Source organism: Fusarium mangiferae, assembly GCF_900044065.1.
Source record: "Fusarium mangiferae strain MRC7560 genome assembly, contig: FMAN_scaffold008, whole genome shotgun sequence".
Classification (NCBI taxonomy): domain Eukaryota; kingdom Fungi; phylum Ascomycota; class Sordariomycetes; order Hypocreales; family Nectriaceae; genus Fusarium; species Fusarium mangiferae.
The window spans coordinates 2,095,568-2,118,233 of NW_024573928.1; the positions used below are offsets into that span (position 1 = coordinate 2,095,568).

The following is a 22,666-nucleotide window of genomic DNA, read 5'->3' on the forward strand; positions in this document are numbered from 1 at the left end:
ACTCGGAACCACTGGGTCCTGCAAAAAGCTAACAAGGAATTTAAGTAAGACATTGGGAAAATATTCCTTCCAGTACCAAAGGCAGCCCTCGCAAAGCCTAGTGATTTGAGCGTTGAAAATAACAGCAAACTATTAGCCCAAGCCTCAGGTTGGTATTGTTTAGTACCATAGTTTCTCATTTGGCTCGACACCCTTCTCTTTGCAATGGTCATAATAAAGCTCTGCGAAACTGAAGATATCCATAGTCTCCCTCAAGCTGTCATCATCATTGAAGAACTCGAGGCTTCCTGTTATAGTAAACACCACCTCAGCGCCAGCACCCATAAACAGCGTATGAATGGTTCCTGGGTTTTCAACAACATAGTCACCCGGTCCAGCGACCCAGTCATACCTACAGATGTCAGTCAACACACCATAGATTGAGTCCATATACTCACTCCTTGTATCTCCAATTCCCAGAAAGTGTAACAGCTGTGACTGTGCCTCGATGTCTATGCTTTCCGAGCCAGCAATCGACAGGGGTTCTCAGCCCAATGACGAAACTGCCAGATCTCGTTTCAAATCGGAGGGGCTTGAGCTCTAACGTTCCTGTCCACGGATGCCACAGAGTGTCTTTGCTGGAGTTGACATAGACATCTGGAGAACTGTGCTTGTCGGTGAAGACGAGAGCCTTTCGGTCTTTATCTGTGAGTACTGATTCACCCTTGGAATGCTCCAAGAGATCAGAACTCTTTTGAGTATTCTCTGGTGTATCTTGGGTCTGGGCTGGTGCCATAGTGAAGAAGTTGTCAGGCCAGAAACAAAGAGTTCTGGGTGAGAGTGTTGCAGTGAATGAGATGCTATGCTGATAATCCTAGCGAGGGCTAGGAGCCTGATTTATACTCTCGAAACCGTGCTGACTAAATAGACGCATCTCATACGTGTCTTGTAATTTTGAGTTGCGCAATTTCATGCAATCTGTAGATCAATGCTACCCCAGATTTTCGAATGACTCGGGGGATTGCTGTCCGGCACTGAGCGGTGTAAGCAAATATAGAAAGTTGGTCGCCAGGTTACCATTCTTATTCTTCGGAGGTTAGCTTAGGTATGTAATCCGTAGGGGTCTCGACAGGGCTACTTTCTGTGCCGCCCTTCTGTTGTTGTTCCCCCGCCGGAAGCGACCTATTCTTGGGGAAGATCGACAAGATGTTGGCTGTGGACGTTGGGCACCGCTGCAGCGCTTTGACCTAAGTTACTCATGAGGGGGCTATCATGACTCGCTCAAAGGACGCACTGCAGCGGTAGTCATGGAAATGAAATGATGCAGCAGATGTTGTGCCTCGAGAACCGAGTCAATGGCAGAATTGTGTGATAAAGCTCTGTGATGGGTAGCTAGATACGCGGGGCAGCTGATTTCGTTATGATTGAAATTGACGAGTAAAGATGATTGCATATTTTCTGTAGAAAATTTAAAATGTATAAATATGAGCTCATGATTTTATAGGCGATCCTCCCTGAATATATGTCAGCGCACGATGGAGGACATTGACGCAGAAAGAGGCAAGAAAACAACAAAATTGTCAACAGTACGGGGTAGGCAGCTTTCGGCTCTGCTAGGCCACTAACAAAAACGCCCGACTGAGCACCGCAAAAGGGATATTCAGCTAAGACCACAATCTGGAGCGCGTAATCAGATACCCGACAAGGCCCCAACCTAAGTTAGTACAAATTACCGACAAACCTACCACACTACGAGGACAAGTAGCCGAGGTTCCACTACCCGTAATCTCCATAATCTTGCATCAGAACCCATGGATTCAACACCCGCCGCTCGACGTCGCCGTCGTAGACGCGTTGCCGTAGAGAACCGGAAACGTGCACCGCGAGCGTGAGTCCCTAAAGGGCAAGCATTTGACCCAGTACTGATGATATCACTGTTATCAGGTGCGATCGATGCAAGGCCCGGAAAAGCAAGTGCATTGAGTCGAGTCCAGGCATTTGTCAGAGATGTGAAGCTGGCCAGCTTAGTTGTCGCTTTGACAGGTATGTGACCATTGCATGATTGATAAGCAATTCAATCTGACACAATGTAGAGATAGGTTGTCTCCGCGACACAGTCAAAGCCCAATGCCCGCAGGAGATGCTACCATTACTGCCGTAGCTGCCTCGTCTCAAACAGGAGCAACACCCCAGGAGAACATTTCCATTGACAGCCGTACGGACGATTACAAGTTTATATAGACACTGAACTGACGGATGCAGACCAGACCGAAAGCATACTATGGCCCCGATTCCTGACAAGACTACGCGAGGCCTTCTCCTTGAACCCAATATCCGGGCCTGAAGAGCAGGACATGGTCAATCTACAGGCTGTAAGTATTGTTTCCGCACCCTAGCGTCATATTAGACTGAATATATCAAGAATGTTACCCGACCAAACAACCCATCGCTTGTAGAACAGGCCCGCCTCAAAAAGATTGTCGCCTCATTTCCTCCTCGATCTATCGCTGAGTTCCTTGTTCATGTGTGCATCAGACGCGGCACTGATGTCTTCTTCTACTTCGACCAAGCACAAATCATTCACGAGATTGAGCAGTTCTACACCAATCAAGCGTGCCCGTTGAGATTTGACCCCAGTTTCATCTGTCTCGCATTGACAATCTTCGCACTTGGCAGCCACTGGACCCCTCTGGAACGACCAGGCCATTCACGGATTGATGAACACGATCCCGGAAGGCTCTTCTTTGAGCAAGCTAAGCTACTTGTACCGGATATAATCGAGCTTCCAGGCCTCAGATCTATCCAAGTATGCTTGATACTCGGTGTCTATCTCATGCCGCAGAATGCAGTTGGGTCGTCATATGTCTACACGGGAATGGCTTTGAGGAAGGCTTTGGCATTTGACCTACATCAGGACTCGGATGACCAGGGAATGGACGTGAGAGAAAGAGAAGTTCGTCGGCGGTTGTGGTGGTCAATATACTCACTTGAAAGGTAAGTTTCGTGCCACTCCTCATGTTAGCTCTATCCGTACTGATGCCAAGCAGATGTTCGACAATAAAGCTCAACAGGCCACGATCGGTGGCACCTGAGATCATTACGGTCCCATTACCGACTGTTCTGCCAGAGTTCGACGACTCTCAGAATTTCAACAACGTTGTTCTTCAAATTGCCTTCGCTCGTCTCATATCCATACTGGATAAAGTGGCTGACCTGGAGTACGTCACAGCTTACTGCTCTTCTTCAAATGCTGACATTTTCAGGTCAACAGTAACGAACCTTCCTCGCCAGACAGACACAGCGAGCCTGGAAAACCAGCTAAGAGAGTGGAAAGACTCGTTGCCTGAAGCCTTTGATCTGGAGACAATCCCACCCCAAGACTCACGCTATCGCGCTGTCTTTCATATCTGGCTCAACTACTACTATGCCTGGATTGTTATGGGGAAGATGCCTCTCATTACAGTTGTAAGAATGACTCTTCGACGCCATCTCGGAGACAACTCAGAGCCATGCAACATTGATGAAAAGGCTGAAAAGCTATCAAAATCATGCGCAAGGGCCTCTAAGAAACTGCTTCAGCTCTTTGAAGACTTGAACCAGACAGGGTATACCACGCGATTCTCGTTCACCGACTTCCAAGGATGTAGTATTGCTACCATTGTCACTCTTATAGCCGGTATCCTTGACCGCGACCCCGGATACGAAAGACGCGTCAGATTTGGTCTAGACTTCTTGCGAAGAATGGCGACGGGGAACCCAAATGCTCAAGTTGGTGTTCGGTTTGTCGAAGCCCTTCGATCCATCTCGAACGAGGCCTGGGGAAAGCTTAGTGGGTCGAGGCAGCCTCCTACCAACGCGACCGACGAAGGGCTACAATCATCTGCGTATAATGAGTGGGCAGAGTGGCTGTCAAACCAAGAACAGTCCCAGAGCGCTATCAACAGCGAAGCGATTGGCGACACCGCATTAGGTGCCGAACAGAATACACAGGTACCTCCAGGTTCCGACACAGAGTTCTGGTCTACGGGGGCTGAGGATATGGAATGGAGCACACGCACTGAGGCGGTTCTCGAGCCACTCATGCCACGTCTACCGGTTCCCCAACCTCAGACCGGAGAGCAGCTTGATCCGTTTGAGGCGTATCGCCTGTCGACAATGTATAATGACGACCAGCCGTTTTTAATGGGGCTCACAGGTTTTGATGTGCTGGATTTTGCAGGCTACCCTCCTGATCTAGCACCATGAGGCTTTGATTTATGCATCAAATGTTTGAGGAGTTCATATGCCACACAGACAGCTTACTGACCCTTTGCGAGGCCGTGATGTGATTTGGTAGTCAACTTTGAACAAGGATCCCATAATCTGAAAGATCTGCTCTCATGAACTAATTATTAGGCATACAGTGTTGAAAGTATAGTCCTTAAAGCAGAGGGAAAAACTCGTATTCGTGCTTTTCCCATTTTTGATAGTTAATTTGGCTATTCTTCCATGCCTTGAATCAAGGGATTCATCAAACTCTACAGTACCGAGTTGAACCGGATCGGGATCCCACCATCAACCTCCAGAGACTCCAACTGACTGCGATACACCAAACCGTCCTTCATAACCGCCAAGATGTACTTCTCCGGATGGTCAAAGATCTCAATATCCTCCAACGGGTTCTTATCCATGATCAAAACATCTGCCTGAAAGCCCTCCTTCAGCTGACCCAGTGTGGTCTCGCACCCCATCATCTTAGCAGGATTCACCGTAGCGCTTCGTAATATCTCAAGAGGCTTTAGTGCTTGAGATCGCAGAGAAAACTCTTGTGTCTGAGCAGAGCCAAGCGGGCCAAGGAGATCGCTACCGTAACACATTGTCACACCAGCTTCTGAAGCAATGCGGAGAGCTTCGAGGCCAGACTTCAAGACTTGCGCGTTCTTGACTTGCGACTCGGGAGGTAAGAAGTTTTTCCACTTGTCGGTGGCCATTTGCGCATATGTAATGAGTGTTGGGGTGAGATAGACGCCCTTCTCGGCCATGAGGCGAGCTGTCGGGGCATCAACAAAGTTACCATGCTCAATACCCTTGACTCCATTATCGATGCAATGCCTTATAGCCTTGGTGGTATATGCGTGCGCTGTGACGAAAGTGCCAGCGTTGTTAGCACACTCTACCATTGCTTGGATCTCCGACGTGGTGAATTGCAGCTGTTCCAGCTTGTCTGTTGGTGATGCAACGCCACCAGAGCCCATAATCTTGATAAAATCCGCTCCACAACGAATCTCATCGCGAACAGCAGCCATGCACTCGGGTACGCCATTGCAAATACGGCCCAAAGACCCAATAGCGTGTCCGCCACAGCATTCATGCTTCTCGTAAGAGCTTCTCAAATCACCGTGGCCACCGGTTTGCGAAAGCGCGTGACCTGAGATGAACAGACGGGGGCCGGGGAAAACGCCCTCCTCAATGGCCTCCTTCAGCGGAAGTTGAGCGCCACCGCAGTCACGGACTGATGTGAAACCGCGGTAGAGCATTTGTGAGGCGACATATGGCTGTCGCAACAGGGAAATGTCATTGGGGTTCCCAAAGACACGGGATAGGTCTGTGAAGCCAGGTGTCGCGCAGAGATGAACGTGCGCATCGAATAGACCTGGGCATAGGTATCGGCCTTTGCAGTCCACGATGTTGTAGCCATCGGGATATTGGTCAGGTGTTGAGGGGTAGACGGTCTCAATTTTGCCGTTTTTTGTGGACAGCGATGCGCCTTTGAGGATGTTGCCTGTTGAGACATCGATGATGTTGGCGTGAATGAAGAGATGCTTCTTGGGAGGATGACGAAGCCACGGCTTGATGTCTGCGCCGGGAACTGTATCAACTTGAGTCATGTTGAAGTTGATGAGATTACTGAACAATGAAATCTCCGTTCGGAACCAAGATAAGTGAGATGAGATTGAGATATCGACCGAAACCATCCAAGACAGTGGCTTTTTATCACAATCTCCTCTCAATCGCCCCTCGCGTTGTGTAACACTCTTCGCCGATCATTGCCGATAGCGGGCGAGATTATCGCAGTCGGCAACATGGCCATCGGCAAAACGTCACCATTCCCGACATTGAGCCATCGGATCGATGGTCTATCTCATCGGCTCCATGTCCTTCCCCGCAATGTGATAAGGTTTTCCCCATAAGTGGCTCCTGTCACCGAATATCCGATGCCCGGAGCTGTCATTTGATGAATTTTTGATAACGGCGAACCAAGCTGTTGGGATCATGATATAATTGAGGTGTTCCCCACGACGGATCAGCGTAGTCCATCATGCACTTAGATTGACACTGCCAATATCCTTTCTTTGTTCCATCCTCAACTCGCTATCATGGATAATGCTCTTGAGAAGAAAATGTCTGCGCTAAAGCCTGATGAGCCTGAGGCAAGGGGCGAGATCCTCGACATGGACGACTCATACACTCCCGAAGAGGAGAAGGCGGTTCTTCGCAAGATTGATATGGTTATCCTCCCATTTGTATGTTACTCAAACGCAATTGACCTTCTGTCACGACTAACAAACTCTACAGATGTGCTTCGTCTTCTTCCTTCAATACCTCGACAAGCAAAGTTTGAGCTACGCCGCTGTCTTTGGTCTCATCGACGATCTCAACTTGACCAGCTCCCAATATTCCTGGTGTAGCTCCATTTTCTACGTCGGCCAATTGGTTGCTGAATACCCTTGCATATATCTCATGAGCAGACTGCACCTCACCAAGTTTGTCGGAGTCACGGTGTATGTTCATCCATCGACATTCTCAATCCCTACTGACAATCAATAGAATCGTATGGGGCACCATCTGCATGTGTCTCGCAGCTCCTCACAACTTCGCCGGTTTCGCCGCCGTTCGTTTCCTCCTCGGCTTCAGCGAAGGTGCCGTATCACCAGCCTTCGTCACCATCACATCCATCTGGTATCGCAAATCCGAACATACACTTCGCACTGCCCTTTGGGTCACCATGAATGGCGTTGCACAAGTTGTCGGATGCCTTCTCATGTATGGCATTGGAAAGAATACGTCACTTGGTCTCGCACCATGGCGTACTCTGTTCCTTGTCTGCGGTGCGATGACGGTCGTCGCTGGTATCGCATTCTTTACGCTCATGCCTAATGGCCCAAGAGATGCTTGGTTCTTGACTCCCAGAGAACGTGAGGTGTTGTCTATGCGCATGGCTCGTGATCGTGAGGGAGGTGACAAGACGAGCTTCAGCACCAGTCAACTCCGAGAGACGCTCATGGACCCAAAGGCTTGGGCAGTCTTTTGGTTTGGTGTTCTTGTCACGATGCAGTCACCCGTGCTTACATTTGCATCTCTTGTTATCAAGTCGGTCGGTTACACGCAGCTCGAGACTATGCTATACACGGCACCGTCGGGAGCAGTTCAGATTGGACTCTTGTGGATAGGCGTTGGCCTCTGCACTTTGTTTCCCCGACAGCGATCGCTTGTTGTTCTGGTTCTGATCATTCCACCTCTTATCGGCAATGTCTTCCTTATGAAGCTCGACGTCAGTGCTGGTTGGGGTCTAATCGCTGCATCATGGGTGGTAAGTATAATGGTTTCTATCATCTGACATCTGCTGACTCTTTGGATAGTCGTCTTGTATTACAGCTTCGATGTCGATTCTCCTCTCACTCTCCGCATCGAATGTCAAGGGCAACACCAAGAGAGCTTTGGTAAACTGCATGTTCTTCATCGGATATTGTGCAGGCTGCATTGGGTCCCCTCAGCTTTGGACTCATGGCCCCCGATACCGAGAGGGTGTAATCACCAGCATTGTCACTTGGTGTCTCCTGTTCCTGACGATGATTGTTTATCGAACCCTCTGCATTCAAGATAACAAAAAGAGGGACCTAGCTGGAGAGTGTCACAGCACTGGGGAGGTCATTTTGGATAAGAATGGTTTGCCAAAGTCTGACTTGACGGACAAGGAGGACAGGGCGTTCCGATATAGTTATTAGGCGGTATTAGGTTAAATTCTACGAGGCCGGGGTCCGAGGAGCGGCCAGTATCCACATTCAGAAATTCCAGCTGTTATATCATTGAGGGTAGTCTATAGAAGCTAGATTTATTCGCAAGATTAAGCATTCTTTGTGCCATTGAAAGACTTCTTCTGGATCCACGTATCAACAATACCGGCAATCTGCATGTTATTCTTCTCAACATGCAAGAAATGACCATTGCCTTTGATACCCAAGTCAGCCAGCTTGATCCATTCAGGCTTGCCACCAGCCTGCTTAAGAAAGTCGATAACACAGTGATCGTATGTGATGTGAACAGAAGCTTCACCAGTCAGGAGCAGGTAAGGGACCTTATTGATCTGAGGAAGCTTGCGGGCTGGCTCGACTTGAAGATAACAGTTGCGATGAGCGAGAGTCTCCTCTCCAACGGACTCACTTTCAAGTTCTAAGAGGCAATGTTAGCAAACGCTAGTGAATGATAGAGTGGTGGCGAGTTTACCGGATGGGTCGCTGACTGGAGGGTGATAAGTGACAGGCGTATTGGTCAAACCCCATGGCGAACCAGCAAATCCACCCAGCCCCTCAGCGTACGACCAGAAAGGAGATGTAGCAGCCTCGAGATTGATGCTACCAGCGATGTACTCGGGGCAATCGTTGGAAAGCAGAAGAGGGTTCCTGCTACCAAGCGAATGAGAGATGAGGAAGGCTTTCTCGCCAAGAAGTGAGAGCAGCTCACAGCCGCCAGCTCGAAGAGCGTTTTCTTGGCCGACGAAGTTGGTGGTAAGAGGAATCAGAGACTTCTTAAACTGGTCGTACACAGGATCGCCATCAGCTCCAGTACCAGGCCATTGGGTATGCAGCTTAGCCTGAGGATAAGTCTCGTAGTTCTCGGGAGAAGTGAAGAATTTCATGACAGTCTCAGTTGCTGAACCCGCGGCCATGGGGAAGCTGGCGATAGCGTTCTCAGCACTGCGACCAATGGCATTGTTATCGACTAAGTACACAACATAGCCTCTCTTGGTGAAGTAGCTAGCCCATCCCTCACGGTTGTCGGGAGTGTTGAGCCAAGTACTTCCCGAAAGACCACCGCCGTGGAAGAAGACAAGAGGATGCTTCTGAGTCCATTGCTTGGTTGGTGTCAGTTTCTTCACGTAGATCTGATCAACGGTGATGGTTCCGGAAGTTCCCTTCGCAGAGCGACCGCCGATGTAGAAGAAGTCTCTCGTGTAGGGAACCTCGTTCGAGCGGCAGTGCATGCTAATGGCGTTCGTGCCAGTGCAATCCACCTTGCGCTCCTCGACAGGCGACGCCAAGGCGCCGCCGAGGAAGAGCAGCGAGTTAAGGACGAAACGGGCCATTGTATTTGATTAGGTGATTGGCGGTGTCAAAAATGAATGGCTGCCAGAAAAACACTCTGGACTTTTGGTTAAACGAGTGACTGGTGATTAGAGAGAGTGGCGATTCTCCATGTCGAGATCAATCAACTCCACGGGAAACTGGACGTTTATAGCAATAAGGATCTACTTTGCTGTAGCATCCCATTCTCAAGCCAATAACATTGCGTGAGAGAGACTAACCGAAGGTCGTGGGGATGAGCATGGGTACCCAGAAAGGAGAGGCTTGGCAAATGGTTAACGGAAGATACTAGCATCAAATGTTGGCCGACCTAATCTAAGGAAAAGTCGAGTTTTCTATACTGTCCTGAAATATAGAAATATAATTATACACGAGTCACCAAAACATCCTAATCCTTATTTAGCCTCCAAATCGCCAGAACTCCATCTTTGAATATTCATTCGGGACAGATCGAACGATTCTTACACGATGCCAACCCTCTGGCCCCAGTAAGCCGTTCGCTGTTAGATCTCAAAAACGTTAGCATGGCCCGGATATACGGAGAAATTACCATGCCGCATTTATGCCAGGAACCCATCGCTTGGCCAAGGCCCTTTTCCCTTCTCTGGGTCATCCGAGCTTACGGCTCCAATGGAAGCGAAGCGGACGGGATATTTCAAGGTTGGAGGACTTAATTCCCGGTCTCCAACCACTCAACCTCGAACCATAGCTGCATCGTCTGCAACGGCGCGGCTGCTATAATGCTTGCTACTTAAATGATGTGTCATGATGAAGATAAAATATGCTGTGATATTGTTTTGGTACCAATAAAAACTGTTTTGCTGTCGATCAAGAACTCATATACTAAACTCCGGTTTTTCTCTCAACCTTCAACCTATTTCGCACGATAATTCTTCACGCCCAAATCCGAATCACAAGTCAACTCGACTTCATCCGTCCTCAAGATCCCCATTTCTACAACAACACCCTTGGTCCCACCAATAATATTCTCAATCGAATCCGAATCACCCGCCGTTGCCCTCCTGACGGTCGTAGTATTTCTCGTATCATGCTCCAGGTCCGTCCATCCCTGCGTTCTAGATCTCGAGTGGGAACCCGACGTTCCAATCTTAGTCTTGATGGAACTCCACGTCCCCATTATCGCTGCATCCAAAATAGGGAGGGAGGCGGTAAGTGTGCCGAATGTCAGGTCCAACACTGTCCAGCGCATGGCGGATGTGAATTGCCAGCACGAGTCGTTGGTTATGGTGACCATTGTTTGTTGAAGCAGTCCGCCGAGGACCGTTGTGCCGCCGACAAGCCATATGAAGAAGAGGCGGGCTTTTTTGGCCGTGTTGATCTTGACGTACCAAAGGATGATGATTGGTGCGAGAAGAAGCACAATACTCTGGAATATCGATGTTAGAAATGCACTGACACCAAAGAAAGAATTGGCTCACCTGCGCAACATGCATGCTGCTTAGGAACTTATTCTGTAGACCAGTGTCTATGCACACTGGTGGCTTGTCCAGAGAACCACCAAACTTCTTGTCCCATGCAAACTGAATGGGATTGCAAGTGAACACGAACCCTTCGCAGAGTCAATATCATTCACGATTCTAGCGCAAAGTCCGACTTACAAAATATCGCGAGAAGGATGTAGATCACCACCGTGCCAAGGAAGATATCCGCGAAGAGCCTCCACTTCTTCGATGCTCTATCCGCAATTCGACGAACGAACAGTGTGATCGACACCTTAACTAAACCGACCGAGACGTAGAAGATGATTCTGCATACCGACAGGTAGTAGAAATAGAGGTTGTATGCTTCGTAGGTGCTTTCGTATGTATGTCGACCGGCTCCTGTCTGCGCAAGCATTGCTATCACGATGCATGGATAGCTAACTGCCAATGACTACCAATTTTAGCATGAGTTGACGCAAACATACCAATTTACTCACTGCAGCGGCTATGATAGCCAAGTCATCTGCTCCAAACTGCGTTCTCGCGCCCTTGAGACGAATCATAACTCTTGCCACCGTTGGTACAACAATCGCCAGTATAACCAAGATCATGCCCGCCAAAATTGCAGGTTTCTTCGACTCATCGGGCGGATTATCAGGTCGTTGGATCGAAAACACTAAGCCCGCGCTCGCGTTGAGATTGTCGAGTCCATATGTACGAAGAATACCTCGAACGATATAGAAATCATCGTCCGTGGCAGGCGGTTCGCCTACAAACGCCGAGTTCATCATTTCGAAAGCCCTTCAACATAACTTCATGAAAGCAATGACAGTGCCGAACTCTCACGATATATTATCTGGCAAACCGCCTCGCCTTCTCGTGCTGCTCTCCTCTCCTGGACCTTGCACCCGATGCATCTTGGCGACTGTGAATGGTGCGATTCTGAAAAATTGAGGATTTTGCCACGGGCCTAGGTCTTGTTTCAGGCGTGGAGCTCCCACTTACCCTGGCTATCTCCCATTTTTCCAGAACCCAGTCATCGTCCCAAGCGGCCCAGAGTACTTTTGGAATGTGCTTGATGGAGTGGCCTATAACCGAGCTCTCGGGACTAAAGCAATGCGTATCAAATAAGCATATAGTCGCCGTTATATGCTTTCGCTTAACCCGGATCACACGAATGTTTATTTCCGACGTTATAACAGCCGTCTTAAAACGAACGATACTTGCATGGCTGGTGCTCGGCTCTGGTTAGGGTGCCGGAGAAATTGTCCATCTGGCCATGTAATTGTCGCTCTTCAATACCCTAGGTGAGGCTACCCGTTTATGCTTGAGTAAATCAGTGGATCTCGGATCCGTGATGAGGTTTTAGCGAATATCCGACGCGAGTTGGAGCGTGCGCTGGTAACTGGACTAATAAAGTCGTTGGTATATTTTCCGTAATTACCATCGTATCTTTCTCGGTTAACTGATGGGAACTCGCAAGAAAGAAATCTCACACTGATGTTGACTAAGTCTCGCTGCTGCCAATGCCTAGCTGACAGCGCATGTCACAAAAGCTGTGAACGAAGCGGTAGCGAATGTCTCGACAATCGCAAGACGAGGGTTGCGGGGCCTGCATTTCGATACCCGGCTAGGTCACTCTGATCTTTGCGAGAATCCTCATTAAAAAGGTGGCGCGCGAAAAGTAGAATCCTTTTCAAGGCCGCTATTATCGTCTAAGAAAAGTTGACACATATCAAGGAATATATTGTGACGTCAGGTGCTTGTATTTTCTTCATGGTGACTTAACAATCACGACTGTCTGTTCCTACCCCCCGTCGCACTTATTGCTAACGATCCTTGGACTCCTCAGTCACCTAAGTAAAAGTAGTGCTGGCCAGTAAACTCAGCACAGTCAACACTGATGCTGTTGCTCTGTGACTCGACGTCCCAAGTCTGACAATCCGAAGAGCAATCATCCGTAGGACAAGCTCCCATCTTGGCAGGCGTTGTGCTGTCGGTGCCGGTCACGAGGGCTTGGAATGCCATGAAGCATTTGCCATCGGGGCAGATGTCGGAAAGGTCTGCGCAGATGTTACTGCCCTTGACCCAACTGAGAGGTTGCGACTTTTCGCCAGCAGTGAATTGAGGGCAGCTGTCGTCTTTGACCTTGATTTGGCCACCGTATTGAGCTGTTGTGAGGCCGAGGAAGAGGAGGGCTGATGCGAAAACGGGCTTCATGGTGTAGGTAATACAGTTGAATGCGTGAGTTTGCAGGATCTAATGAGACTTGTCGAACTTGTTGGTTGTTGACGGAACTGGGAGAGTCTTATGGAATAAAAGAAGAGGTCTAGCTAAGGTAAGACTAAGTGATTGACGTGTTCTGCTTTATAGAATCATCTCCTGTGACGTGTTGCATTATTTCAGCTGAAATCGTTGATCTTCGTTATGCTATGCCCATATCATGCATGTAACTCGTCAGCGTCAGATTTTAGTTCTTCTTGAGGTCTATATCCTGGATATCATACCTCGAAAACATGGCAGTGCTCAAAACAGCGGAGTGGAAGGAAGAACAGTGGATATCAGCACCCATAAAAGGATGCGAAAGGAATGTTTGATCGGCGGGCTCAGACTCCCGGTATGAGACATATCGTCAATTCTTGATTTTTTGTATCAATGAACCCACTTTGGAATCCCGCAATGAGGCTGAGCTGTTCAGGGCATCATCAGTTATCATTCTCAGACGGATCAATAGGCATGGAGTTCTTTCGATGTTTGCGTCCTTGAAAATCTTGAATAAGTAAAGAAATTTGAGACAACCAATATCGTTAGACGCCCTCCAGTTACAGGTATTCTCTCACGAACGCTATGTTGAGATCGCGACCTGGACTGATGAGCTGAGTTGGCGATCGATTTTGGTTGTTGGCGTAAGCTCAGCTACTTAGTTTTGACTAGCGATCCCCTCGGTATCGAACTCCGCTACAGCAGGTTGCAACCTGTTCATCTTCCGTAGTATAGTGGTCAGTATGCAAGCTTGTCACGCTTGAGACCCGGGTTCAATTCCCGGCGGGAGAGTCGCCTCATGATATAATCATGCTCTCTTTTTTTGCCTTTTTCTGTATTTTCATTTAATTACCTTTTATTCTTTTTCCATTACAATTATAATACAGAGCTTGTAATATACAATGACGTTATCTTGAATATTGTAAAAGTAAAAGCTATATAACTATTCTTAACAAGTTGACCTAATACCACTAACCCAGCCTTGAAGTGCAAATGAGCCTTGGTTATTTGAGGAGTCGGTGGTTGAGAAACATTGGGTTCCAGAGTGAGTAAAGATAACACAGTTTGGATCGTTGAAACAAGCTTGAGAACATTGCTCTAAAGTGCTGCTGCCGGAGGTTAGAGGGATACCTCCAATAACGGTGTCGCACTGAATCTGGAACGTGCGAATACACTGCTGAGGGTTTGAAGGGCACACGATATCCTCCGAGGCTGCCGTGGTTGTTGTGGCTGCTTCAGTCGTGGTTTCAGTCGTTGAATCGAGAGCAGATGTGAAAGTGGTGGTGGTRGGGTTCTCAGTTGTTGATTCCTCAGTGCTAGTAGTTTCTGCCGTTGTTTCCTCTGAAGTGGTTTCTGTTGTTGACTGCTGCGAAGTGGTTTCAGTTGTTGACTCCTCTGAAGTGGTGAACTCCGTCGTTGTCTCTTGTGAAGTAGTTTCTGATGTCTGCTGAGTTGTAGTCTCTGTTGTCAAAATCTCGGTAGTAGTAGTAGTATCTGTTGTTTCCTGGGTGGTAGGGATAGTGGTTGACTCTTCCGTAGTGACATTTATCGTAGTCTCAACGGTGGAGGCTTCTGTCGTTGTTTCTTCAACAGCGCTTGTTGTGGCTTCGGCTGTGGTGCTGGCTTCCTTTGTCGTTGTACCGATCTCAGAAGCTGGGAAATCATCGGTGGTTGATATGCGCTCTTGAGCGGTGGAGGACTCTGGTTCAACAATTTCCGTGCTGGAAATTACTTCTAATAAGGTGCTTGAATCGGACGTAAAAACGAAAGTGCTAAAGGGAACGAAGGACGACTTTGAGGTCTCTGGTGGTGGCTGAAAAGAAGATGAAATGTTTGACCATCTGAATGTGCTTGATGGGATGGGCTGTGTAATGGGATTCTTTGTCGTTACAACCCCGTTTGGCTCTGTTGATACAACCGGAGGATTGCTTTCTGTCTGGAGGGTTGAGACTCCTGGGGGAAGTTCGTCAGAGGATGAAGGGGAGGAGATGATTGGTTCAAGGGATGATGCAGATGTGAACTGTTGAGCCTCGCTCGTAGCAGCGGCGCTTGTAGTTACGTCTCCATTTACACACTCTTGAACTACAATCGGAATTAGCCTTGCGCAATCAGTAATTCAATTGTTAACTTACCTCCCATAGCGGAGAGTTGGACCGCGATACAGCCAGCAGGTTGCGAAGAAAAGGTGATATAAACTAGACCATCTGACGGGGTTTGACAGAAGCCTGCCTCGCCATTCGGAATGATTCGTGAGCTTTGGAAGCGAAGAATGTCCCCGTCGCGGAAGAATGTTCTGGTGATGGCACCACTAGGAACAGACCCCTGCTGGCCACCAAACACCTTGTAGTCCTCCCCGTTGAAGTAAATGGGGACATTGCCTTCTAAGAGCTGCCCATCCACCAAGTTGAACACATTTGCATTGCCACAAATCTCTGAAGGGGAGCCGATGAAACCTCCAAGAGCTCGCCTGCGCAATCGGTTGTCGTCCGGGGTGCTAGGGACAACACGGAAAACGATTTGCTCGTTAAGGGTGCTAGGACCTGTAGTGGAAGAAGAGGGAGCTGTTTCGGTCCCTGTAGTTACTACTGAGGAGGTAACACCTGGTGCAAAGGAAAGGGATGATGAGGGATTCAGAGTGACGGAGATATCCAGACTCGTCGACGATTCGATAGCAGGCAATGAACTCTCTGCAGGCGAGCTTGTGGCAGCTGAAATGGGGACAAGGTAAGTCGACAGGTAGGTGACACACCAAGATTCGGGCATTTGCTCCAAATCGCGAAAGGCAACAACTGGAAGGGCCAGACTGCCCAGAAGGGAGATAATCCCTGACTTGACCATGATGCTCTGTGAGAAGACTCTGGTTTGCAAAATCACAAGCAGAGCGATTATGAATATTTAAGATGCCAACAACTATTTGACATACAAGAGCAGCATTCTTGGCATGTGTCACCCAAATGAAGATGCTGATTCTTATTAGACCTGCAAGCACCCAAAGTAAACAAGTAGAGGGGTCGTGAAGATTTTTGCGCCTTCTAGAATCTAGACCTGTTCACGCCAAGAATTGGAATGTTGTTGTTGGAGAAAGTCTACAGACGAAAGTGAAACAATTTCAATGGTGAGATCTTTGGAGAATCTTAGTGGGTGATATTTGTGAGCTTATGCTTCAACGTCACGCTCGACCACCAAATTAATTCAGACTCCCTTGAAGTCATTTGAGAACAGTTATTTGGAGTAAATCAAATTGTTTCGAAAGAGCTGGGCTAGCTCGATTAAATTGAATAAGACAGCGGCCAGCGCCGGGCTGATGCAAGGGAGAAGTTTATTGACATATACATTCTGGCAGGCTTCCTACGTCACAACTGACAAACAATTGCTTAGTATAATTACTCCGAAAAGTAATTTGATCAATTTACAAAATCCGAGCAATGCAATTAGAAAGTAATCTAGGTCAGAAGCAGTAGCTGAAGCCAAGCCTTCATAGAATTGTCCACGGTTGATCAATATTGGTCAACAAGCTAAAAAGCTAAGGTGAATCAGGCGGTAAAGCAAGGGGTAAACGTGGTCTCAGTCTTAGGCTCCACGACAATCTCGAATGAAGTCCGGGTCTCTTCATTGGCTCCAAGCCTGGAGTCTCTCAAGCCGAGATGTCATCCCAAATACGTCCACCAATTTCAATGTCTTGTGACATTTTTGGAAACTCAATTTTTGGGTTTGACGTACGACGAGGTCAGGAAAATACCTCACCCAAGGCAATGCATCAAAAGCATTGACAGCCTCGGCTATGTGAGCGCCATCAACAATATTAACAAGCATTCCAGCAGGCGCAAAGCCTCCATAATGGCTACTGCAGTGCCATAAAGCAGACCTTAGCTGTGAACGGACATGGGGATTTCCAAGCTTGTTTGTGGAGTTTCATAGCCAACCCATTATCAAGTATGCTGTTGGGAACAAACTAGATTCAATGCAAGGCAAGATACTTCTGCAGTCCAAGTGAATTGATGATGCACTTGGCACCCATATAGGGAATGATGAAGCGACATGCGGTCGTCGGAGATGTTATCAGTGTAACCTATGACCATATCGCGATAAGACTCCTCATAGCTGCACCGTGAAATATTTCCTAATCGGGTATGAAGATAGGGCATTTCTCGTATCAATCGTGCTTCTCCAACTAACGTCAAGTCGTTAGAAAGCGGGGTTCATGATGCGCGTCTTCCCGTGTCAATCGTCGCGTGGAGATGAGCATAGCAATCCTCAATTGACCTATGGCTTCTCAACGGCCATTGATATCAAATGCTGAAGATTGAGACTACTAGTGGAAATTTGGACCAAAATGCGGAATATTCGCCTCGATCATTTGCCGTCGAATCGTGAGGTTGCTTCTGAGAGTGAGTGAGGTCAATGTCTGCTCAGAACCATTTACTCATTTTCTAGATTGCAAAACATGCGTGAGAAGGCGAATAAAATGCGATCGAAGCGTTCCGTCGTGCTTGAAATGTTGTAGTCGGGGACTCGATTGTCCAGGCTACGGTCTTCGCTTGAGATGGAATCAGGGAGTGGCTAGCAGAGGGCAGCTGACGGGGAAATCAGTCCCGTTACGACCTCCTATCAAACATGGTGTGCCGCGCACGCACAAACAAACAAGAACACTTTGCATCAAGAAGTCCACTGATGACGAAATTCCGCCCTATTGCCAGCCTCACATAACCACCGAAAACTCTTTGGTCGTATTGTCGCACCCAACGCAAAATGTCGACCTTGTCGATCGTCACGTCCGACAAGCAGCTCACGCAGTTCTCTTTCGACATTTCAACCTCGAAGTCGCATCAAAGCTTGCGTGGCTGGATGGGCCCAAGAACCCATGGCGAACCCTCGTGCTTCCTCTTGCACAACGCTCATCCTGTTTGCGGCTATCAACGCTGGGTTTGGCAGCAGCACATATGTCCGTTGTGTCTCCACAAGACAAGGCAGCACTTGTTCAGATTCACCGAAGTCTTCGTGATGCGACTCTTTATCATCTTAACCAGCAAATGGAATCAGAGCTGAACTGCCAAGTATCGCGGTGCGACAAGAATACCCAAGTCTCGGTTCTCATTGAGATCATTCTCACCATGATTTCTTTATGCTATGCAGAAATGTTTATACCAAACTCGACGGGATGGAAACTCCATCTCAGCGGTGTCCGCACAGGATTCGAGAGATATGACCTCGCAAACCCACACGAAAAGGTAATCTCTCAGTTCTTCGTGGAGGAACTTGACTATCTGGAGGCTTTCGGGAGCATATCCTCATTCACCTCCAGCTTGAGACGCCATAAGCCCATCTCACAGCACGCGACTTCTGATGACTACTTCAAAGAATTTACAGAAGCACTTTATGAGATTACGGTTACTGAGAGAAGCCGAAGTCGCGCTTCTAGGACAGGAAAGATACTTGTTGACACTGATATGACTGTGTGGCAAGACAAGCTCACGCGGTCCTATGACTCTGTTTGCGCCCGCATCGATTCTACCCAATCCCGGAATGTCGCTCTCCAAATGGGCCTCAAGTCTGTTCTCAAAGCCCAATACTACGCTTGCCTGGTGTACAGCTACCAAGCACTTGCTTCCGATCTCGAGAAGACAGTCGCGATCCCTCCGCTTGTTGACTGTCTTTACAACGAGGTGATCTTCATGACGTCCTGTCCAACAGAATCTGTTTCACACAACATCTCATTTCCACTGTTCATACTCGGAACAGCCAGTCAATTGTACCCCGAGAAGCAAGTTATGATCGAAAGCCTTTTTACCGAGAACATAGCTGCGACAGGTTTCTCATGCAACTCGGCAGTACTGGAGTTCTTGAGAGACTTCTGGAACGCAACAGCAGCTGGAGTGACTCCGAACTGGATACAGTATGCGAGAGACAACGAGGAGCGGATAAGCCCATTTATTGTGTTCTGATCATAGGAGCATGACTTTACATGAGTACTGTCTCTTCATCCTCCACTCCAAACAACACCTTCATTGGGTCTTGATAGTTCATGAATCCCAACGATGGCTTACAAACGCCATAGCCAAGCAGTCTTTGCGCTTGTGGTGTGAGCTGCCTCGCTCGCTCCAATGGCACCATGAGGAACTGGTTCTCCGCAGGTCGAAGAGTCGGCTTGCAGAGGAAGATGCCCACTGTCTCACGATACTCGTTTCTAAGCACTCAGTCAGTACGAGGCTAGCTAGTAGTGTTATTGGGCTTGTACTTACTGGGTAATGTTCTGGCCGCCAGCATGGTACAGGTTGCCCAGAAAGATGAAAGCATCACCTGGCTCTAGTTCTGCGGGAACAGCTTCTTCATCATATGGTCGTCGCTCACTATCCCAGAGATGAGATCCCGGGATGCCGATCGTCGCCCCGTTCTCCCGGGTGGTTTTGGTGAGAGCTGTCACGCAGCCAATCATGACTGGGAGCTCTTTGTCGTGGGGATGATAGTCGCTGCCTCCAATCAGAAAATGGTTCCAGACTGGTGCACCTCTTGCAAGATTGTTCTATCGCTGATTCCAGACCGTGGCAAAAGGGAATACTCACTCATCATCTCGATGCAGAACCTGCTGTTTGCCACCTGGATTGACCCGAAACGCCACAGTCGACGAAATAATAGGCTTCCCGCTCACAGTAATCCTCTTCTCCCGTTCCCAGTACGTCAGTGAGGAAGAGCACAGCTCATTTGCAACATCGATGTAAAGAGGATTACAGGCGAGTTCAACACACGCATCAGAAACATTAAACAAGCCAGTTGCTCTTTGGGTAGTGACGGGGAAGAATCCAGACAGGTCTGGAATATCGGAGTCAAAATGCGGTTTGAGGTCTGCTCTGATCTGTTCTGCCAGCTGCCGAGATATAAGGTTCTCGACAATCACGCCCCCGTCACGCTTGATGGCTGCGACAAGGTTCTGTGGCGTCGTGGATGGTTCCGCTGCGTCGAGACGCGCAAAGGATGGTTTAGTGGTAGCAGTGCTCAATGAAGCCATTTTGAAACAGTGGTAAGTGCTATAGTTGCTATTGAAGTTCCACTGAAGCCTTGAGCATTATTTATAGACGTTATCATGACTTCCTTCATCTTGATATGACTCTATCGTTACAGTGAAGCTGCATTCAATGGTCCTCACTAGCTCGTCACTAATCCAAGATAGGTTGGTCGGCAGAGAAAAGCCCAAGCCACTTTCACATCGATCCAAGGTCTGGGAACTCACATGAGCACGCTAACCCGGCCTGGGCTGGTCGGGAGAGAAACGGCAGCGCGGTGTATTCCGGGGAAGGCTTAACTTGGCTGCCCGGGAGAGAAACGAGGCGCTTGCGTGGAATGATGGCAGCTGTAAACGATAGCAGGCTAGTTCATCATTGGTGGTTGCTGTCCTGGTGTTATCTTTCCCCGCATTCTCGACCAGGATCTAGATTGCAGTATCTGGTCATGTTGCTTTGTTTATTCGCATTCGGAAATTGGTTATGGATCTTCCCGCTCTCAGTCCTCCATCGCAAACTCTCCCTTTAAAGCATTGTTCCCAAATTGGTTCCTATTTTGCATCTTGGCATTGTTCCTAAACTCCCCAGTCCATGATCGCGCCACATTCTCAACGACGATATCATCTACCTCCGAACTCCACTGGCTATGGATCCCCCTAAAGACGACATCAAGGCTGAGCCAATCTGTTACGATGGATCCGTCCTCGAAGGCAGCCAGTCTCAGTATGATACCGACGATGCGTATCTCAAGTCCCTCGGAAAGTCGGCCGAGTTGCATCGCGTCTACAACTTCTGGACATGTGAGTCTTTTTCATCAGTTCCTTGGTCTTCCTTACTGACAGCAGTACAGTATGCGCCTACCAGGTCATGATCAGTGCGACATGGACGTGTGTCGTCGTTTTCTACGGTGTCATCTTCGACGTTGGTGGACCAGCCTCTCTTCTCTATGGGTCCATCATCGTCGCCGTCGGTCAAACGTTACTCATGGCCTCGCTCGCTGAATACTGTGGAATCTGGCCTACTGCAGGTGGTCAACAATTCTACGTCCAGAAGTTGGCAACCGAAAAGTACCGACCCTTCCTTTCATACTTCGTCGGTTGGTGTCTGCTACTAGCTGAGACTGCGACTGGTTCTTCCTGTGCCCTGAATACCGCGAACATCATTGGTACGATGGTGTCCATTTTTCACCCAAATGTTGACTGGAAGGTACTTGAGATAACTCGCTCTCCTGTGGTGCCATACGCTGACGCTCTAAGCCTTACCAAACCTTCTTGATCTATCTCGGATTACTGGTCATTCCGTTCTTGATGAACTTGAAGCCCAGTGCACTCCCTCTATACAGTACCGTTGGCGCCGTCTTCACTATCCTGGGCTTCTTTGGCTGGGCTATTACTCTCCTCGCCACAGCCCCTAAGGCCAGTGCAGAATTCGTATTCACTAAGTTTATCAACAATTCAGGATACACCAATAACGGATGGGTGTTCATTCTTAGCTTTTATACTCCTCTATATGGCCTTTACGGCACGGATAGTATGATGCACTTGGTTGAGGAGATGAAGAATGCATCTCAGGATGCACCAGTAAGTCTCTTTTCTTGATAAGAGCTCAGGGTACTGACACGACACAGAGAGCTATGGTTTGGTCTATGGTCCTTTCTGGCGTTGCTACCATCGTCACTGATCTCATCCTACTATTCTGCTGCGGTAACTATACCGAGTATGTAACAGCACTGTAAGTCCCGCTTGCCCGTTCCATCATCACTCAAGCTTATGACCAGGTCACCGTATGTCACTTGGTTCTCGGACGTAGCGGGAAGCGAGTACGCTGGTATCTATGTTGCAATAGTCTTTGGCGTTGTGAACGTAAGTCCGCAGACCTCACTTGTTTATATCGACATCTAACTCTCGAACTTTCAGCTGCTTGTCTGTACCGGTATTCTTTCTTCTTGTTCTCGTCTAGGTTGGCGCATGGCGGAGGACAGGGCATTTCCATGGTCCCACCGTCTCCAGAAGATCGATCATAAGCTCCAGATCCCATTGAACTTCATCTTTGCCATCATGGTGGTTGAGGTTATCATTGGGCTTATCTCTCTGGGCAGTGAACTGGCATATAACGCTATCGTCAGTGGTGCTGGTGTTTGTTTCGCCCTCGCCTACGCGATACCCGTTACGGTGGTGAGTACTGCTCATTGACGTTATTATTTGGCTGCTGACGCTTTCAGCAGGCTCTTGTCCGAGGCCGTTCAATTCTTCCGCCTCGTCCTCACTTTGATCTTGGCAGATGGGGATACTTTGTGAATTATGTTGCTGTTGCATGGGCCATGTTGACCATTGTCATATACGTGTAAGTGCTACATAACAGACTTCAACTGGCCTCCCTTGACTAACTCCCAACCAGCATGCCTCTATATCTACCAGTCACGGGCGAAAACATCGGAAATATGAACTGGGCGTCGCTCATTGTCGGGGCAACGTTCCTGTTTTCCGGTGTTTGGTGGGTATTCGGAGCAAGATTTAGATACCTGAAGGAAGCCCCCTTTGAGGCGGAGCCAAACCCTGTAGCGAGAGAGCAGTCTAGTAGTTTTTGACACCGCTGCATCTTCGCTAGAGACGATTAGAACTAATTGTAGGAGATTGATGGGATATCT

At 48.4% G+C, this 22,666-nt stretch overlaps 11 protein-coding genes and 1 non-coding gene across 12 annotated transcripts; 5 read left to right on the top strand and 7 right to left on the bottom strand.

The window, feature by feature from the left end:
* Positions 1–159: 159 nt before the first annotated feature.
* On the bottom strand, positions 160–775 carry FMAN_11666 (uncharacterized protein; the record flags this gene model as incomplete). Its single annotated transcript, XM_041834509.1, has 2 exons — positions 160–391; positions 438–775. The coding sequence occupies 2 exons, from the start codon at positions 773–775 to the stop codon at positions 160–162; spliced, it is 570 nt and encodes a 189-aa protein (XP_041684765.1).
* Positions 776–1,790: 1,015 nt separating this feature from the next.
* Positions 1,791–4,224, top strand: FMAN_11667 (uncharacterized protein; the record flags this gene model as incomplete). The annotated part of the gene is made up of 7 exons (XM_041834510.1): positions 1,791–1,867; positions 1,924–2,022; positions 2,073–2,194; positions 2,242–2,351; positions 2,402–2,973; positions 3,027–3,197; positions 3,243–4,224. The coding sequence occupies 7 exons, from the start codon at positions 1,791–1,793 to the stop codon at positions 4,222–4,224; spliced, it is 2,133 nt and encodes a 710-aa protein (XP_041684766.1).
* A 272-nt stretch (positions 4,225–4,496) lies between these two features.
* On the bottom strand, positions 4,497–5,846 carry FMAN_11668 (uncharacterized protein; the record flags this gene model as incomplete). Its single annotated transcript, XM_041834511.1, has 1 exon — positions 4,497–5,846. One exon carries the CDS (start codon positions 5,844–5,846, stop codon positions 4,497–4,499), a length of 1,350 nt encoding a protein of 449 aa, XP_041684767.1.
* Positions 5,847–6,335: 489 nt separating this feature from the next.
* Positions 6,336–7,964, top strand: FMAN_11669 (uncharacterized protein; the record flags this gene model as incomplete). The annotated part of the gene is made up of 4 exons (XM_041834512.1): positions 6,336–6,482; positions 6,535–6,740; positions 6,787–7,549; positions 7,599–7,964. 4 exons carry the CDS (start codon positions 6,336–6,338, stop codon positions 7,962–7,964), a joined length of 1,482 nt encoding a protein of 493 aa, XP_041684768.1.
* A 119-nt stretch (positions 7,965–8,083) lies between these two features.
* Positions 8,084–9,322, bottom strand: FMAN_11670 (uncharacterized protein; the record flags this gene model as incomplete). The annotated part of the gene is made up of 2 exons (XM_041834513.1): positions 8,084–8,409; positions 8,464–9,322. 2 exons carry the CDS (start codon positions 9,320–9,322, stop codon positions 8,084–8,086), a joined length of 1,185 nt encoding a protein of 394 aa, XP_041684769.1.
* Positions 9,323–10,194: 872 nt separating this feature from the next.
* Positions 10,195–11,553, bottom strand: FMAN_11671 (uncharacterized protein; the record flags this gene model as incomplete). Its single annotated transcript, XM_041834514.1, has 4 exons — positions 10,195–10,707; positions 10,760–10,890; positions 10,940–11,213; positions 11,260–11,553. The coding sequence occupies 4 exons, from the start codon at positions 11,551–11,553 to the stop codon at positions 10,195–10,197; spliced, it is 1,212 nt and encodes a 403-aa protein (XP_041684770.1).
* A 1,057-nt stretch (positions 11,554–12,610) lies between these two features.
* Positions 12,611–12,982, bottom strand: FMAN_11672 (uncharacterized protein; the record flags this gene model as incomplete). Its single annotated transcript, XM_041834515.1, has 1 exon — positions 12,611–12,982. The coding sequence occupies one exon, from the start codon at positions 12,980–12,982 to the stop codon at positions 12,611–12,613; it is 372 nt and encodes a 123-aa protein (XP_041684771.1).
* Positions 12,983–13,744: 762 nt separating this feature from the next.
* On the top strand, positions 13,745–13,816 carry tRNA. Its single transcript has one exon. It is a non-coding gene; the product is annotated as a tRNA-Asp (tRNA).
* Positions 13,817–13,973: 157 nt separating this feature from the next.
* FMAN_11673 (uncharacterized protein) lies at positions 13,974–15,862 on the bottom strand (the record flags this gene model as incomplete). Its single annotated transcript, XM_041834516.1, has 2 exons — positions 13,974–15,106; positions 15,157–15,862. The coding sequence occupies 2 exons, from the start codon at positions 15,860–15,862 to the stop codon at positions 13,974–13,976; spliced, it is 1,839 nt and encodes a 612-aa protein (XP_041684772.1).
* Positions 15,863–17,357: 1,495 nt separating this feature from the next.
* Positions 17,358–18,966, top strand: FMAN_11674 (uncharacterized protein; the record flags this gene model as incomplete). The annotated part of the gene is made up of 2 exons (XM_041834517.1): positions 17,358–17,412; positions 17,459–18,966. The coding sequence occupies 2 exons, from the start codon at positions 17,358–17,360 to the stop codon at positions 18,964–18,966; spliced, it is 1,563 nt and encodes a 520-aa protein (XP_041684773.1).
* A 16-nt stretch (positions 18,967–18,982) lies between these two features.
* On the bottom strand, positions 18,983–20,027 carry FMAN_11675 (uncharacterized protein; the record flags this gene model as incomplete). Its single annotated transcript, XM_041834518.1, has 3 exons — positions 18,983–19,208; positions 19,264–19,530; positions 19,585–20,027. The coding sequence occupies 3 exons, from the start codon at positions 20,025–20,027 to the stop codon at positions 18,983–18,985; spliced, it is 936 nt and encodes a 311-aa protein (XP_041684774.1).
* A 638-nt stretch (positions 20,028–20,665) lies between these two features.
* On the top strand, positions 20,666–22,606 carry FMAN_11676 (choline permease; the record flags this gene model as incomplete). The annotated part of the gene is made up of 8 exons (XM_041834520.1): positions 20,666–20,819; positions 20,870–21,225; positions 21,276–21,599; positions 21,647–21,750; positions 21,797–21,881; positions 21,936–22,193; positions 22,241–22,362; positions 22,417–22,606. The coding sequence occupies 8 exons, from the start codon at positions 20,666–20,668 to the stop codon at positions 22,604–22,606; spliced, it is 1,593 nt and encodes a 530-aa protein (XP_041684775.1).
* Between the last annotated feature and the right edge of the window lie 60 nt (positions 22,607–22,666).